Source organism: Pongo pygmaeus, chromosome 8 (assembly GCF_028885625.2).
Source record: "Pongo pygmaeus isolate AG05252 chromosome 8, NHGRI_mPonPyg2-v2.0_pri, whole genome shotgun sequence".
Taxonomy (NCBI): domain Eukaryota; kingdom Metazoa; phylum Chordata; class Mammalia; order Primates; family Hominidae; genus Pongo; species Pongo pygmaeus.
Window position 1 is genome coordinate 119,166,579 of NC_072381.2, and position 17,708 is coordinate 119,184,286.

Sequence of the window (17,708 nt, forward strand, 5' to 3'; positions counted from 1 at the left end):
GGCAAAGCTGGTGTGGGAGAAACTGTGCAGAGGAGTCAGACAATGCCAAAGCCAACATATGAAAAACCCTGATCTGTTTCAGATTGACCAAAGCTTTCTTTTAAGTTGTCCTGTGAGTCCATAGAAAAGATGTGATTATACAAATTCATTCAAGCACATTCTTCATCAACACATGCACTCCCTAAGGGAAGGCCCACCTGCATAGTTACACAAAAATGGCACTGACAGGTTAGGGGGCTTGCTTGAGAACACAAAGGAAATCAGTGTCAAAGCCGAAAGCCCCAAACCCTGTGATTACTACTATTATTTTCTACTTTTCTTCCCTTTCTCTGAGCTTTCCTTGCAGAGGTGGCTGAGCATTAATTCTAGTGTGCAAATGTGGAGGTGGCGAGGCCATTTAAGCTACTTAGGAAAAATTCTTATTTCGCTGGTACCTGCTCTCACTGCCGTTCTAACATTCATAAAAGAATCCTTCTCTGGTTCAAAAGGAGTACAGGCACTATTGTTGCCACATGCCAACTGAAAGTTTATTCCTATCAACAGGGAGAAGATTAAAGACTGGGTCTCCTTCATGTCATCATTTCGCCAGGATATAAAAGCAACACAGCAGAACACAGAGGTGACTCCATATCACTAATAACATAACAGGGCACCTGAACACAACCCTCTTTCAATAGAAAACAATGGTAGCTTTCCTTTGCCTCCTTAGCAACTGGCTTTAATACAAGGAATAAATAAGTGAGAAAATGTACATCCTTATTACTTTTTATGATTAACAATAGAAAAATATTCTTTTGTGTTTTGTGAGAGAGCTAAAATACAGACACTTCAGATTTTTATTATTGTGGTAGAGGGAAGAAAAGTTAACTGTGGCATTTTTAAGTAGTAGCTAGAATATAGTATTTTCCATCATTGTTATTCAAGGTGCATGACAAGCTCCCTTTTGAATGACTAAGTCTAAGGCAGTTTCTATAAAAATGTTTTACATGTATCTTGCATTTTTAATATAATGTCTCTTTCATGTATGTGCTTAGTAGTTTTAAGTTTTAAACTTATTTCAAAAGGGCCTCTGCTAATGTTCCTTTCTCAGGGCAGACCTTTACAGATGGAACTTTGGTCCCTGGGTATCTTTTTTTGACATGTTTTCTAGGTTGTTCCATGTTTACAGTGAAAGCCAAAGAGAAGGAGAAATCAAGGCACGTCTTCAAGTAGACTGAAGTGATTAGAGCAAAGGGAACTGGGATGGAGGGTGTCAGAAAGAGACACAGTTGAGGAGACAAGTTGAGGGAAACACTGTTCATCTCTGAGGGTCAGGCTAAATGTCCTCAAGGGTTTGGAAACAGGAGAGAGACAAGTTCGGCTCTTGTCTTGGTGAAATAATGCTGGCAGGCCAGCGGCATGAATGTTAGATCGCTATGGGAAAAGACGGGAGGCAAGGAGCCCAGTAGAGAGGCTGCCGTTTCATTCCAGACGGAGATCAACTGTGCCCTGACTGATTCCTTTTTTTGTGAGCAGGAGGAACTCTCATTGGGTAATAAAAGAACCCTCTTCTACCCCAGCCCTCTCCTTGGCCCTTCCAGCACATTAGAGGCTGTTGGCTCCAGCTCACCAAGAAATGGTCTCCAAGACAAGGTAATGGGGCTCACTTCTTTCTCAGGACACCACACCTGGGAGTCAACTAATGCCTAAAAATCTTACCAATTAGCAATTGAATTTAACCATACCCACCTTCCTCAAAGCCCGATGCACTATAAGAATGATTCTTAGCCCTGATGTTTATCCCATACCACAGATGAGCCTCACTGAGGGCTTGCCCTGAATACCTCTCAGTGTATTCATTCATTTTGGATGCTCTTGATATGCTTTGGGTATGCTAGGGTAAGACCCCTTTGCTAAACCAAAACCTAGCTGGCAACTTGCTTCCTTTCTTTCACACAGAGGGCACAGATCCCTCTGCCAAAAGATTTCCCAGACACTACCTGATTTCTGCCCATTCTGTCTGTACTCCTCAGGCAAAGGCTGAGTTTCTTATTTCTTCCCTTTGCCCTGATCTATCTCACTTCTCATTCATTAAAGCTGTCTATCACTTCATGTACCTGCCTCTTGAAAGCGACTTGTAACCGGACCTTCAGCTTTCTTGGATTTGCAATGTTCCCAACTTGGGATATTAGTCATAAACATGCTGAGTGGTTTTGTTCTCTGGCACGGATACTATTTTGTTTCTTAGAGACTTATCCATTGACTTTACCCTGTCCATGTATACCAAGCACATCTAATGAGTCCTAGTCCCTTATTTTATCTAGTTGGTAGCTCTCCAACTATTTTGAAAGCTTTTTGTAGCATATCAAATTCACCATGCCAAACACCTCACCTCAGTTCTTCATTTAGTGAGTAGAAACGGTGGTATGCAGCAGTTAGGAAGCTTCACCCTTTTCCGTAAGTGCCTCTTGCTTTTCACTCATGATATCTCCCTCCCCCTAGAGATAACATTATTGGTCATATTGCCTTTTCACACTATAGATCCAGTGATTGTTAAACCAGCTCGAGTTAACAGTACTATTTGCCTTGCTGGGTGGTGGTGTTGTTGTTGGTTAAATTAAGCGGGCTTCCTTTACCCCCAACTCAGCATGATCTGGCTCTATGAGCTTGGAGCTTAAAACATGGACAGAACTTAAACATACCTATATTTTAAAACTTGACTTTTTTCTAGAGAACATTCAGGGTCTTTTCCAAACTCCCTGCTCTGAGGCATTGTTCTTGGAATTTTTCTGCCATGCAAAGAAGCTACTTTAGTAGAATATTCTGTATCTATGGGGAAGGGGAGGCAATAGTGGTTGAATCTCGATCACCTGGAAACCTATAATTCATACTATCACATGATCAACACAACCAAATTCCATTGCTATGGAAACAATAGAAGTGTGTGAACAGAACACAAAAGAAAAATATGGAGCAGGAACAGGAAAGGTGCAACGCCTTGATTTTGGGTTAATTACATTCTTAGATGGCACTGGATGATTACAGGAAAAAGATGAGGGTGGCAACTCCAGAGCTTAGTGACTTAGACTGCTACCCACAGGGCTGGTCATGGTGGCTCACGCCTGTAATCTCAGCACTTTGGGAGGCCGAGATGGGCGGATCACGAGGTCAGGAGTTTGAGACCAGCTTGGCCAATATGGTGAAACCCCATCTCTACTAAAAAATATACAAAAATTAGCTATGCATGGTGGTGTGCGCTTGTATTCCCAGCTACTCAGGAGGCTGAGGCAGGAGAATCACTTGAACCCAGGAGGTGGAGGTTGCTGTGAGCCAAGATCGCGCCACTGCACTCCAGCCTGGGGGACAGAGTGAGACTCCGTCTCAAAAAAAAAAAAAAAAGAATACCGCCCACAGGAGAAAACCACTTATTCTGAGTGACTGTTCCAAATGGTAGAGAAAAAAAGCCTGAGTGATGTGCTTATATGTTTTCACCCTCATTGGTGACCCAGACTCAAGAGGCAAGTTCAAGTTGTGTGAGCTTCTGGATGTAATCTTGGAAGACCCTCTGGTCTTTTTTAACCCAACTAATTTATTACGGCTTTTCCAGAATGCATGTGATTTAATTCTATCTCTTGCAAAGAAAAAGCAAAGCATTTTTATCTCTTTTCTTCAGCATTTAATGGAACAAACTTCTCCAGGATTTAGGCAAGCTCACCTACAAGATTTATCAGAAGCCACTCAAGATGTGAAGGAAGAGAATCATTATCTTACTCCTCGAAGTGTTCTTTTAGAGGTAACCCCTTCTTGTCCATTCATCATTTGTTTCTTTAGCAAATATTTACGGAAACCCTGCCATGCACTTTTCGTGCAATATTAGGCTATGGTCAGTGGGAACACAGAAGTAAATCAAATACAGATGACGTGCTCATGGCGCTGACACTTGACTAGGAGACAGCTGTAATACAAGACAGAAGGGTTCTATGCTGAAGAGAGATGCTTATAAAATACCAGGGGTGCATGAGCAATGGGAGGAGGAGATGACTTTCAAACAAAAGATTAGGAAGATTTCAGGGATGAGATGACATTAGACCATACATGATGAGTAAAATTTGGATGTGGGGGATTGCCTTGAGGAGTCTTTGTGCATTCGTAGCAGAAAGAATAATGTGATCAGTAGTGTGCTGTGTATCGATCAGTCTATTGATCAGTAGGAAGCCCTTACTGAATGCCTTCTGAGAAGTAGTCACTGTACTGTACTGGGCATGGTGGCTAAAGTAATGAGCCTGACATCACCCTGCTGTCAGAGTGCATAGTCTTGTCAGTTACCACACGATAATGCTGCACAAAAGACGTGGTCCATATGCTCCAGAAGCAATAGAAAAAGAACAGATTTTCTCTATCAGAGTCAAGGAAGGCTTCCGGGATGAAGTGCCATTTGATACATGTATGGGGAATAGTTCAGTGAGGCTGCAACCTAGAGTGCGTGAAAGGCATAGTGGGAGATAAACAGAAGAAAAGAGCCAGCCCATGATGGGTCCTGAATGCCAAGTTGACTTCATTCTGTAGACAGCATAGGGGAAGCGATGGCTTCTGAGTTGGGAAATGTCAAAACCTGAATTATCCTCCATTAGTATTAACCGAGCAGCTATATCTGCCATGGACTATAGAGAGAAGAGAATGGAAGTGAGAGATAGGAAGACAGAATGGAGGGTGGGAATGCTGCGTCATTTCCCAAACTGGGGGTTTTCCATAAGATGGTGACATATGTTTATATAAAAGAAACATTCTGGGGTCAAATAAGTTCCGGAAACACCCGGTTAAAATAAGTTAAACAAGCTTCTTAGCAGAATCCTCAGAGCATTTAGTATGCAGTGGTGCATTGTAAATAGTCAAGTCAGATACAACACATGGCATTTCCCAAGCTCCTTTGAGCACAGAGTTCTTCTTTCACCAAAATATTTTCATATTTGTGTTTCCTAGGATGCAGTCTTTTATGACAGTTCAGCCAACCAATCAGATGTGTATTGAGCATCAGTTATAGGCCTGGCCTTTGCTAGGTACTTCATGATAAGTAAAGTCTAGTAAAGCAGACAAAACTACGCTAAAAAGACCAAAAATAAATAAATAAATAAATAAATAAGTAAAAAAAACTATGCAATGGAAATTGAGAGAAAGGAGAGCTCTGCCGTAGCTGAGGTGATCAGAGTGGGCTGTGGGACTTCAGCCAGGCCTGAACATGATTTCAGTAGGCCAAAAGGAAAGATGGCACTCGAGGTGAAGAACAGAGCATGAACATGGCGATGGAACAGCACCATTTGCAGGGGGCCAATGGGAAGACTGGCTTGACTGGAAGGAAGGTTTCCATCATGGGTTAACGGTGAACTTAGGTACGCCTTAGGGTTTTTGAGCAATCATTGCCACGAGTGACTCTCTTTGTTCTAAGGGGGCTATTGAGAGCTTCCTAAGGGCAGTATTTTTCTAGAACACTGTAGTGTCCCTGAAGCCACTTGGGCTGCCTGTGAGCATAGTAACCTGAGACCAGCTTCACATTGTGTCAAAGTCTTTGTCCCAGCCAAGTGCCATGATTCTATAGTAGAACTGATTGGGGAAATGCTTTCATGTCATTAAGTGCCTAATGGTGAAACAGAAAGATAAACAGCAATTTAGTTCAATAGAAATAACATTTGTATCAGGAGCATGAGGGATCCAGGAGAAGAAAATTGACTTTGAGTCCTCCAGAAGCTTTGCTGGTTCAGTCTTGCGGAGGTAAGGTTGGTTGATATTTCTCAAATGAGAACCACATTCATCCACTGGAAACTGTACCTCTATGTCAGAGCCCAGAGCTGTTAATACTACAAATAAGAAGGTACCTGACTTATCAGTAAACTGGGATTCTTACATCTATTCCTCTTATCTACAGTTGGATAATATCATTGCTTCCAGTGATTCTGGTGAATCCATTGAAACTGATGGTCCAGACCAGGTCTCTGGAAGAATCGAGTGTCATTATGAGCCAATGGAATCCTAGTAAGTCAAAGTACCGTTTAAAAATTTGATGTTTGCTCATCTGCTGTTAAGGAACAATGATTGTCAGTTCATTTCAGTAGTTGATAAATTGATGCCAAACATTACCAGAGACCAGTTTCCACATATTATTCAGTCGTCTCAACACACAAAAAATGAGGGAGTCATGTCTCTTCCCACAGAAAACCACCGATGACATCCTCAGGACCTTTTCTGTCTCCTGAGGAAGTTATCTTCTACTTTGCATTTATGTCTCTCACACTCTCACTTCTGTCCTCCAAACACTGTAAAGGGCAATTTTGATTCCATATCCATTTTTAGAAGGAAAGTTTGTTGAATTTGATGCTAGCTGTGGCTGTGATTCTGGTAGTTGGACATACTTCAAGACCTTGCTAGTCTTCACATGGCTGTTAGCTACTTAAATCTGACACACACAGGGGAACACTGTAAAAACACATGCTAAAATAGGGCTTGTTTTAACTTCTTATACTCTAGTTTTTTCAAAGAGACATCCCATGAATCTGTGGATAGCAGCAAAGAGGAACCCCAGACCCTTCCAGAGACCCAGGACGGGGGCCTCCACCTGCAAGAACAAGGCTCAGGAATTGATTGTTGTCTTTCCCCTGCTGATATGGAAGCACAGACCACAAATAACCAAAAGGGGTCGGCCTCACTAACTGTTGTGCAATTGTCTATATTAATCAAGTAAAGCTCTAATTTCTAAAACTTTATGGGCCCTAAGAGCAAGGCAGGCTCCCTCTCACTTTTTTTTTAACTTAGAATTTAAATTTTAAAGCTGCTCCTAAAAATCTCCAAGTCAGCCAAAAACTTGACCATCTTCTCCCTGTCATTGATGTTGTGGCCAAGGAGAAGGGATGATAGAGCTTAAGTAAAGCAGTCCCTGGGGCTGGGGGTGGCATTTTCAGCTATTTTTAAAAATTCCCCCTTGGCTACTCTTTCATGTCTCAGGACTTGGGATCCACACCCATCTGAGTAGCATGTCACTCAGTTTTCCCATGAGTGTAATTACGGACATGCAAGTTGCATGAGGCTTAGTTATAGACCAGGAGGGGGTTATTTAGGCTTTAAGTGATACCAAGAGCATTTGGTACGATTGATGTAATTTTAACTCTTTTCCATGCCTTCTTCTATGGAATCATTTCCAGCAGAGAAATATGCAGACTGGCTTGATGTGGACAGTTATATAACCAATTTAGTCCATTTTTCCCTCTGTTCCCATAGCCTACCATCCACTACCACATCCCAAGAGGATTTTTCAGTAACTTAAATTTATATTATTCTCCAAATGTTTTGGACAACCTTTACCTGGACAATATCATCTCAGAAATAGAGGCCAGAAGTCTACTCAGAAAGTACAGTTGAGAGCCAGGGCCAGTTGCCTGATGTGACTTTTACAAATATCTTGTTCATAGTAATATCCCTGATGAAAGCCAAGTGGAGAAACTGAACGTTTTCCTTTCTCCTCCTGATGTCATCAACTATCTTGCTCTCACAGAAGCCGCAGGACGGATATGGTAGGTTGGAGATTTGACAGTTGTGGATGATAAATGGGGCTGGAAGCTTTGAAGACAACAATTACATCTTGAAACAGTGTATTTGGCAACACTGACTAGGGTTGGGGCGGGGGAGCTTGGACTGTTGTCTCGCTGTTGTTACAAAAAAGTCTTTGATTGAGGCAGAAATCAGGGTCTTGTTGTGCAGGAAAGTCAGCTGGGAGGTGAAGGAGGGAATAACAGGACCCAAAAGTTCAGGAAGCAGCCATTTCTGACTCCTCGAAGGGAGGAAGAATGGGCGGGGATACAGATGGCCCAAGGACATCATTTCCAATCACTGTACAATGAGTATTTGATGAATGAGTGAAATTAGTGAAGTCAACAAGAATCAGAGGCCTAAAAGAAGAAAGCATATCAGCTTCTAAGACTTCCAGATACAAGGTTAAAAAAAAACAAAAAGCAAAACTGCTAGTCATGGACACAGACACAAAAGACTGTGTGGCAGAGAATGTTCTTAAAGCAATCACTGTCTATTTGATATGGCATTTTTTTAAAAGACTTTGTAATTTATTTTGATGGAAGATTTCATCTTCATAAGGGAAGAAAGCTCTTTAATGTAAACACTACACATTAGTTGTCTTATAAGTTCTAAGAAGGGAGGAACCACACCTTCCATTTTTTTTAAATAGTCCACAATCTAAGGCTCAATATACACTTGACTGAAACTGTGGACTCCTCCATAACTGAGCTGCTTCATTCCTTAATTCACTTATTTGTTCATTAGATATTCATTGTGTAATCATTACACCCTCACTTCCAACAAACGCTGAGCACTCTTTCTTTACTTGGAACCACGGGGTTTTAAAAATTAAAAAACAAAACAAACAAAAAGGTGACATCATACTTCTGGGGTCATGTAACCTGGTAAAAAAAGAAAACCACAAAAACAAGTAAATGTAAAATGCATTTTATTTAAAAATGTAACAAATCAGGTACTCACACAATGTAATAGAAGTTCAGGGGTAGGGGAGATGAATTATAGCAGAGGAATGGGATGTAGGATTTCATGGGCCTTTGTAAGGGTGGTATAATTTGAGCTGGGCTTTGGAGGAAGGGTTAGGCTCCTATCGTAGTGACAGAGGAAACAATACTCTAAACAGAAGGAGATAGTTTACTTCAGAGGTGGTGCCATGTGACCTAGAATCAGGAGACCCGGTAGACTCCATGCGTCCCCTGCCCTCCTGGCCAGCTGAGCCTCACACTGGTGTTGGATGTTGTATTCCCACTGCAGTGTGTCTCAGTGGGAAGGCCCCCCACGTTTGGGATGCATATTTTGCCACGGAGATCATCTTTTGGCAGTGAATGACCTGAAGCCCCAGAGCCTCGAGGAGGTCTCCTTGTTTCTCACCCGGTCCATCCAGAAGGAGGTGAGTCATACTGACCAGCCCTGAACAGGGCAAATCAGTACCAGAAGGAAAAAGATCAAGGTCTTAGATGGAGTCTGAGAAGTGCCCTGAATACAAACAAGGCTCCTCATTCTTCCACCACCAAGTGCAAATAACAGAATGTGCTTTCAGGACTCTTTCATATCAAGTAGCATTTGGAGAAGGCACTGGGCTAAGAGACAGAGCGCCTGGGTTCAGGACCTCAGATCAGCATGATGTAGCAAAAAGAGCTTGCATGGAATGAGACTGGTGCAGGGATTCCAAAACAGCTCCTTCAACCAATTTGTGCTCAGTTTTCTTTTCTGTAAAATTATGACTAATCATGGTGCTGGTTGTTGGATAATTAAATGAGGTAATATGTGTAATGTGCTTACAAAGGTGACTGGCACATATTAGGTGCTCAATAAAGCTATGAGTTACTTTTACTTCTACTACAACTGACCATGGAACGTTATTCAAGCCCATTTTTTAAAGCCTCAGTTTTCTCATCTCAGAAATCGTCACAGCCCTAACTTCCTCATAGAATATTACAAGAATTAAACATAATATGTGGTGCTGGGCATGGTGGCTCACACCTGTAATCCCAGCACTTTGGAAGGCCAAGGCAGGAGGATCAATTGAGCACAGGAATTCAAGGTTACAGTGTGCTATGATTGCACCACTGCACTCCAGCCTGGAAGACAGAGCGAGACCCTGTCTCAAAAGAAAAACAGCAACAACAGACCACACCTAATATTATATGGGTATGCACTAAGTATGTTGTTTTTTCAAGGACTAGCTATTGTCCTGCATATCACTGCAGTCTTCATGTGTTAATTCCTTCTCTGGTCTACTTTTCTTTCTAACTAGCCCTGTGACCTTAGGAAATTCACTGCCTTCTCTGTGCTTCAGCTTATTCTCACTAAAGTGAGAGGCTGGTTTTCAAACTGTGCTTCTTGCATCCCCAGGATGGAGGTGAAAGGAGAGGAGAGGAAGGAGAGAGTATGCTGGGTCTTCAACTGGAGAAGCTTACATTTATCTTTTATGAAAAAAAGATTAGTCCAAAATATTGGACTTTCCTGTTAGCTTTCCTTAAGAAACAGTTCTTTGGCTTCAAATTTCTGAAAACCGTTCTATTAGATGATTTCCAAATTTCTTCCAGCTCTGGGAATTTTGTGATTGTGTAGCATATCTATATTAAGAACACGTCTTATCTCTTCTGCACTAAGTAATAATCCCGTTGGTCACACAAATTGTGCCATCCCTATTACTCATTACCCTAAATGAGTAATCCCAGTGAGGACAAGTGAGTGAGTTGTCTAAGATACATAAATAGTTAGTGGCAGAGCAAGTACACATTCATTCACTTTCTTTTTTTTTTTTTTTGAGACCGAGTCTAGCTCTTTTGCCCAGGCTGGAGTGCAGTGGCGCAAACTCGGCTCACTGCAAGTTCCGCCTCCTGGGTTCACACCATTCTCCTGCCTCAGCCTCCCGAGTAGGTGGGACTAGAGGCGCCCGCCACCACACCCAGCTAATTTTTTGTATTTTTAGTAGAAACGGGGTTTCACCGTGGTCTCAATCTCCTGACCTCGTGATCCGCCCGCCTCGGCCTCCCAAAGTGCTGGGATTACAGGCGAGAGCCACCGCACCCGGCCCAGCAGCTCCTGGCATGGATGCCAGAATATAAAAATCCACCTTCCACCTAACTAGCCAAGTAAGTCATCCCTGTCTTCTTCTGGCCCAGATATTACAGTTCACTGCAGGACTTTCTTCAAAACCAGCTCCCAAGGGTACGAATGAGGACAGATTGGGAAGCAACAATCTTAAAGATAATCTTTAGCCATTTAACTTTCTTCTTTCTTGTGTTTTAGAAATTAAAGCTTACCATCGGCAGGATCCCAAATTCAGAGACATTCCATGCTGCATCCTGTATGTGTCCCTCAAAATGCCAAAGGGCTGCACCTTCTCAGCTGGATAAGCCTAGACTGAACAGGGCTCCCAAGAGGAGTCCGGCCATTAAAAAGAGCCAGCAGAAAGGAGCCAGGGAGTAACGCACCCCAGACCCATGGCAGCAGAACCAGGATGGAGCTGGACTGTCCAGCTCTGCCCCCTGCTGCTGCCGTGTGATAGGAGACAGTTGGCACCCCCCTCTGAATTTCTGCATCTGCATCTTAACAATGGGGATGACTATCCCCTCTCTGGTTATTGCACCAGAGATGTTAAGAGGGTCATGTGGCATGATTGGAGAACCTGGGGGAAATGGAAGGCCTTATTATCTCAGCTATTGTCCCAAACACCACAGACACAGATTGGGTCAGTCCCTCATGTAATACATGCTGTGTTCTGTGAGGATGTGGTCCACACAATTCCTTCTTTGTTAAGGGACATACAGTTGCAAATACTCACTGCAAGAAGGCAAGATTCCCAAGGGAGATGTGATACCCAATCAGGCTTCCCAGACACCTCCTTCCCAAACAAACACCTCCCTCCCAACACCTCCTTCCCAAACACCACCTTCCCCAACCCCTCCTTCCCCAACCCCTCCTTCCCAAACACCTCCTTCCCAAACACCTCTTTCCCAAACACCTCCTTCCCAACACCTCCTTCCCAAACCCCTCCTTCCCAACCCTCCTTCCCAGACCCCTCCTTCCCAGACCCCTCCTTCCCAGACCCCTCCTTCCCAACACCTCCTTCCCAAACCCCTCTTTCCCAAACACCTCCTTCCCCAACACTTCCTTCCCAACACCTCCTTCCCCAACACCTCCTTCCCCAACACCTCCTTCCCAAACACCCCCTTCCCAAACACCTGCCTCTCCTCAACCCCACAGGCCAGAGTTCTGAGAGAGAGTGGCCTTTTGGATTCAATAAGTATCTTGTTCTCTTAAAGACTCAGCAACGATTTTAGAAGTCGCAGCAGTTTTACATCATATGCAGCCAAGATCAGCTTGCTCTACAAGCAATAACAGAACTACTTAGCACTTCAAGGTTGAAAATTCTTCACTAATGGATCCATTGACTAATTGATCCTGGAAGGCCAAAGGATTAAAATTCTTGTTTATAAATAGGAAAACAAAGGCAGAGAGCTAAAGCACTAATCAAATCGGGGAGTGTTAGAGCAAAAACAGGCTTCAGAAAGAGTATTTTACCATGTTGTTGCTTCACGTGGAAGAAATCAAGCCCCAGAGCAATGAAAGGCGTACCTTCTTTGTTTCTCCAAGTTTCATAACCGTTCAGTTGCAGAACCAATAATCTACAACCAGCTCTGGGAAACAAATGTCCAGATGCCAGCCTCATATTTGAACTTGGATTTGAAAATACCTTCAGCACTTAGAAGAGACATTCAAATACATTTCATTTCCTGTTATCCAGATTGTTCGGAAAGTATGAAAAATTTTTCATTTACATGCTGATATGGTTTGGATCTGTGTCCCTAACAAATCCCATGTTGAGTGTGGTCCCCAGTGTTGGAGGTGGAGCCTGGTGGGAGACAGCTGGATCATGAGATCGTGGGGGTGGATTTCTCATGAATGATTTAGCATCATCTCCTTGGTGCTATTCTCGTGATAGTAAGTTCTCGTCAGATCTGGTTGTTTAAAAGTGTGCAGCAACTCTCCGCTCACTCTCTTCCTCCTGCTCCTGCCGTGTAAGACGCCTGCTCCATCTGCCACAAGTGAAAGCTTCCTGAGGCCTCCCCAGAAGCAGATGCTGCCATGCTTCCTGTACAGCCTGCAGAACTGTGGACCAATTAAACCTCTTTTCTTATAAATTACCCGGTCTTGGGGATTTATTATTTAATGTGAGAACGCATGCCCTTTTGGATCTACTGTTTCTACTTTTATAAATTTATCCTGCAGAAATACACAAATACACAAAGATACATGTAAAAAAAGTAGTTTACTGCAGTACTGTTTGTAATAATAAAAAATCAGGCTGGATGTGGTGGCTCATGCCTATAATCCCAACACTTTGGGAGGCCGGGACAGGTGGATCACCTGAGGTCGGGAGCTCGAGAACAACCTGACCGACATGGAGAAACCCTGTCTTTGCCAAAAATACAAAACTAGCTGGGCACTGTGGCACATGCCTGCAATCCCAGCTACTTGAGAGGCTGGGGCAGGAGAATCACTAGAACCAGGAGGCAGAGGTTGCGGTGAGCTGAGATCATGCCATTGCACTCCAGCCTGGGCAACAAGAGCAAAACCCCATCTCAAAAAAAAAAAATCATTTGAGTATTGCTTAATTCTGATTTCATATCATTGAACACTACAGATGTTAAAATGTTCAGCATGCACAGTTCTGTAAAATTGTTCATGATATATTAAGAATGAAAGAATCAAGTTGTATAATACGGATAACATCATCCCACTTTTGTACAAATAAATGTTTGGTGTTTGTGTGTATGTATATGTGTATATCTAATTTCTTCAACCCTTACTAGGGTGAGAGGTCTGTACCTCCCAGGGCTACTGTGAGGTTTCCTTGTAAGTACATTGCCTGATCAGGAGTAAACACTCCACAGTGTTCTTTGTTCTCCTGTTGCTCTACATGCTTTTTTTAAAAATTAAAACTTAGAATCAAATTTTTAGTAAGAGTTATCTCTGAGAAATATGATCAGGGTTGGCCATGGGAAGAGAGGCATTTCTGTAATGTTTGAATACTTTTTTTTGCAATGTGCCTATGTCACTTTTATAACACACACTTTTATAAGTGTGGGAATATATATATACACATTATATATATATAATATATATACATTATATATATTTTATATATAGATATTATATGTAATATATATACATTATATATATTATATACATATATTATATATTATATATATTATATATTATATATATTATATACATATATTATATATTATATATATTATATACATATATTATATATTATATATATTATATACATATATTATATATATATTTTATATAAATATATAATATATATTTATATATTATATATTTATATAAAATATATAATATATATTTTTATATATTTTATATATTATATATAAATATATATTATATAATATACAATATATTTAATATATATTTTATATATTATATATAAATATATATTATATATAATATACAATATATTTAATATATATTATATATATTATATATTATATACATATATTATACATATATTATACATATATAATATACATATATTATATATTATACATTTATATATCATATATTATATATATTATATATCATATACAATATATATTATAATATATTATATATGTATATTATATTATATATAATATATATTATATAATATATTATATATTATATAAATATATGCAGATTTTTTTCCTTTTAAGACAGAGTCTCACTCTGTCATCCAGGTTGGAGTGCAGTGGTGCAATTTCGGCTTACTGCAACCTCCGCCTCCCAGATTCAACTGATTCTCCTGCTTCAGCCTCTCAAGTAGCTGGGATTACAGGCGCCCGCCACCACACCTGGCTAATTTTTTTGTACTTTTAGTAGAGACTGGGTTTGGCCATGTTGGCCAGGCTGGTCTTGAACTCCTGACCTCAGGTGATCCACCCACCTGGGCCCCCCCAAGTGCTGGGATTACAGGCATGAGCCACCGTGCCCAGCCACATGTACATATTTTTTAAACCTTCAGAAATGAGAAGCCAAGCCACCACAATGAAAGAAATTTAAAAAACCATCCAGGTAAAACCACCTGGAGGTATCCACCCAACATTGTGGGTGGATACACTGCTTTGAAGCCCAAAGATCCTTCCCTGGGCCGGCTCAGAGGCCACAGTACCACGCCAATTAAATGCTAAACAGAGGCTGGTGGACAAGCCTTACCCACCAGTCTTTCCACCCCCTCAATGAGGCAAAGAACAGCGGGAGGCCTCAGGAGTTGAATCACTGACATGGCTCAAGGAAGTGCCGGGCCCAGAACACAGAACTCCTGGCTCCCAATCCCATGCTCTTCCCAGCCCAGCACGGGGAGATCAGCCAGCCTGCCCTTGGCCCTCTCTTAATCCCAAAACTTTCCTCCAACATCAGGGCCAGCTGGGGTCCTTGTTATAAGGATCCTGCTCTGGGGGCTTCTCTCACATGAGGGGTTTGTTCTCAAGGAAAATCTCAGGGCAGATTCCAAGCCTTCCCCAACTGAAAGATTCTGATTCCGCAGATCCGGTGTGGGGCCGTGGAATCTGCATTCTAACAGCCACCTTCCCTGAAGGGGATCTGACTGCAGGTGGAACAGGGAACATACACTGGTGAGCATTGTCCCTGGGGTCCCGTGGAGAGGCACGCGAGTCCTCCGAGAGGTTGCAGAACGTGGAGGACGCACACGGGCATTATTGAGGGAAGAAGGTCCACAGTTTCCAATAGTTCTGAAAGAGGTTAATGACTGTCACCCCCTCCCCACCTCCAAAAAGGCTTGATTCCTGAAGGGAGAAGCCCAGTTTTCACTCCTTCTTATCTGTTACTTAGGGAAGGGTACAACCAGTGCCTGGAGGAGCTGGGCACTGCCACATGCTGTTGTGCAGTTGAGGTGGAAAGAGGAGCCCACAGCTTTGGCTTCAGCAAAGCCACTTCTGCCCACCGCTCCTCAGGGCCCAGGTTCTCTCCTCTATGCCTCTTCTTTCCCAGGCCTGGGGACCATACTTCCCCAGGGGTCCACTGAGGCTCTTTCTCCTGACAATGGGAGTGGCCCCAAGGGAAGCTTATGACCAAACTGGCCCCAAAGCCCAGTCATCAAGCCATTTGTCTCAGACCTCAGCTTTTGGAGCCCTCTTCTGCTGCACGGCTAAGAAAAGAAAGGTATAGGACAGGCTGCTGGGAGATACAGACAGTTCCCAGGCCGAGGCTAGAAAAACACCTGTATCTTGTATATATATAATTCTGCCAGAGCTTAGAGGGTGGGACAGACCCTCCTGACACACTGCCCACCACAGCCATGTCCACACCCACTCTCAGTGCCTTCTGCCACCTGTGATATTTCCCCTTCCAGAACTGCCCTTGATATTTGTCCCAACCTGGTTCTAGGTGGGTGAATGTGGGGCTGGGGACTACAAAGTGATTGGCTCAGCTGTCCTGCCAGGATGGCCCTCTCTGGCAGATTTCTGGAGGAAAGGAAGTCATGAGAATGGACTGGAGCAATTCTTGGCCATCACATCCTCAGCCCAAATCTGGTGCAGCCCTTCAGTCTTGCTGGAGAAGAAACCAGAGCCCAGACATGTGGAGATATTGGCCTGGGCTTCCCCAGCCCCATGCCATGCCTCCACCTCCCAGGCCAACACCTTCCCTGCACTCAGACTTCTCAGCAGGGCATCTGGAGCTACCACCTCTCCAGCCTGCTCTCCCTTCCAAATGGTTGCCTTATGCCTGCAGAACAGGCCACAGAGGGAGTCTATATGTTTCCACTTTGTTCTCTTGGCTGAGGATGCAAACCCTTCAGAGTGAAATCTTAAAAGCAGCTGGTAAGATATAGAATGAATGCACACGGCAAATACATGCATCCTTACTTGAAGCTGTCAACATGTGAGTGTAGATTCCAGCAAGGCATTCTTCTCTACCTAGAGAATGAGCCACTGTACATTCAATATATGTACCTAAGTGTGTGTGTGTGTGTGTATCAAGGGGGAGTGGAGAAGACAGGTGGAGAATCACAATAATTCTTTAATAAGGTAAGATGATGGTACACCGCGATCCCCCCACCTCCATCCCATTTCTCTCCAGAGCTTGTGCCAAGTGACTTTCTCTTGAGATGATAAGAGGAATTTAAAGTATCATAAACAGGCCCAAAGGAAGAGGATGTTCAGATTCAGCTGGATTAACTTGGAGTTCTTCAGTGAAGTTGAACTTTGTGGATATGCAAGATATGTGTTTTACTGAAAAAGCTCTTTAAAATGTCTGAGTTAATGAAATCTTTGTCTAATGATCAAGAATCTGGTAGGACTTAGTGGCCATTCTCCCTATCAACTCTGGTTAGATGGTTCTAGAAAACGAAGGGAGGTTTAAGGGGCCCCCTTGCAGTCACAGCACTGGGCTCTAGAGCTGTGCTGCCTCATGTGATAGCCGCTAGCTTCATGGGGCCATTTAACTGTAACTAATGCAAATTAAATAAAATTTAAAATTCAGTTTCTCAGTTGCACTAGCCATATTTGAAGCATTCAATAACCCTGTATGGCAATTTGGTACTGTATTTGATGGCACAGATGTGAAACATTTTCATCATCACAGAAACTTCTAGAGGCCAGCACTGATCCAGAGTATTAAGCCCCCAGGAGAACAATTCACATCTTTCTTATTCACCACCATATTCCTAGCATATAAATACAGGGCATGGCGCATAACAAGTACTCAATAAGTATATGTTGAAAGAAGGAATGTTGTGTTAAATACTAATTCACAAACCTTGTTCATAAATTGGTATTTATTAATTGCATCTGACCCCAGCACTCCCCGCCCCCACGAAATATGTTATCAGAGTCATTCCAATGTGAGGCTAATAACTACTTTTTTTTTGGTCTGGGGTCAGATGCAGTTAATTGAAAACCAAGCTTTTTTTTTTTTTTTTTTTTTTTTTTTTTTTCCTTTGAGACAGTGTCTTGTTCCTCTCACCCAGGCTGGAGTGCAGTGGCAGGATCTTGGCTCACTGCAGCCTTGACTTCCCAGACTCAAGCGATCCTCCCACCTCAACCTCCTGGGTAGCTGGAACTATAGGCACACACCACTGCACCTGGCTAATTTTTTGTGGGTGTTTTTTGTAGAGCCAA

At 42.6% G+C, this 17,708-nt stretch overlaps 1 protein-coding gene across 7 annotated transcripts in view; it reads left to right on the top strand.

Annotated features, from left to right (window-relative positions):
• PLEKHS1 (pleckstrin homology domain containing S1) overlaps positions 1 to 13,344 on the top strand; it is a 31,169-nt gene extending 17,825 nt beyond the window's left edge. For 2 of the 7 annotated variants that reach the window (XM_054503828.2, XM_063670300.1), the window contains 8 exons: positions 544 to 619; positions 1,516 to 1,632; positions 3,653 to 3,772; positions 5,900 to 6,006; positions 6,499 to 6,708; positions 7,437 to 7,538; positions 8,809 to 8,944; positions 10,813 to 13,344. In XM_054503828.2, the coding sequence (XP_054359803.1) occupies positions 544 to 619; positions 1,516 to 1,632; positions 3,653 to 3,772; positions 5,900 to 6,006; positions 6,499 to 6,708; positions 7,437 to 7,538; positions 8,809 to 8,944; positions 10,813 to 10,992 (1,048 nt within the window). In that variant the 3' untranslated portion in view covers positions 10,993 to 13,344. Of the gene's footprint in view, positions 1 to 543; positions 620 to 1,515; positions 1,633 to 3,652; positions 3,773 to 5,899; positions 6,007 to 6,498; positions 6,709 to 7,436; positions 7,539 to 8,808; positions 8,945 to 10,495; positions 10,656 to 10,812 lie in introns of all 7 variants that reach the window. The other 5 variants (XM_054503829.2, XM_063670299.1, XR_010127467.1 and 2 more) reach the window with 4 other exon arrangements.
• The last annotated feature ends 4,364 nt before the right edge of the window (positions 13,345 to 17,708 follow it).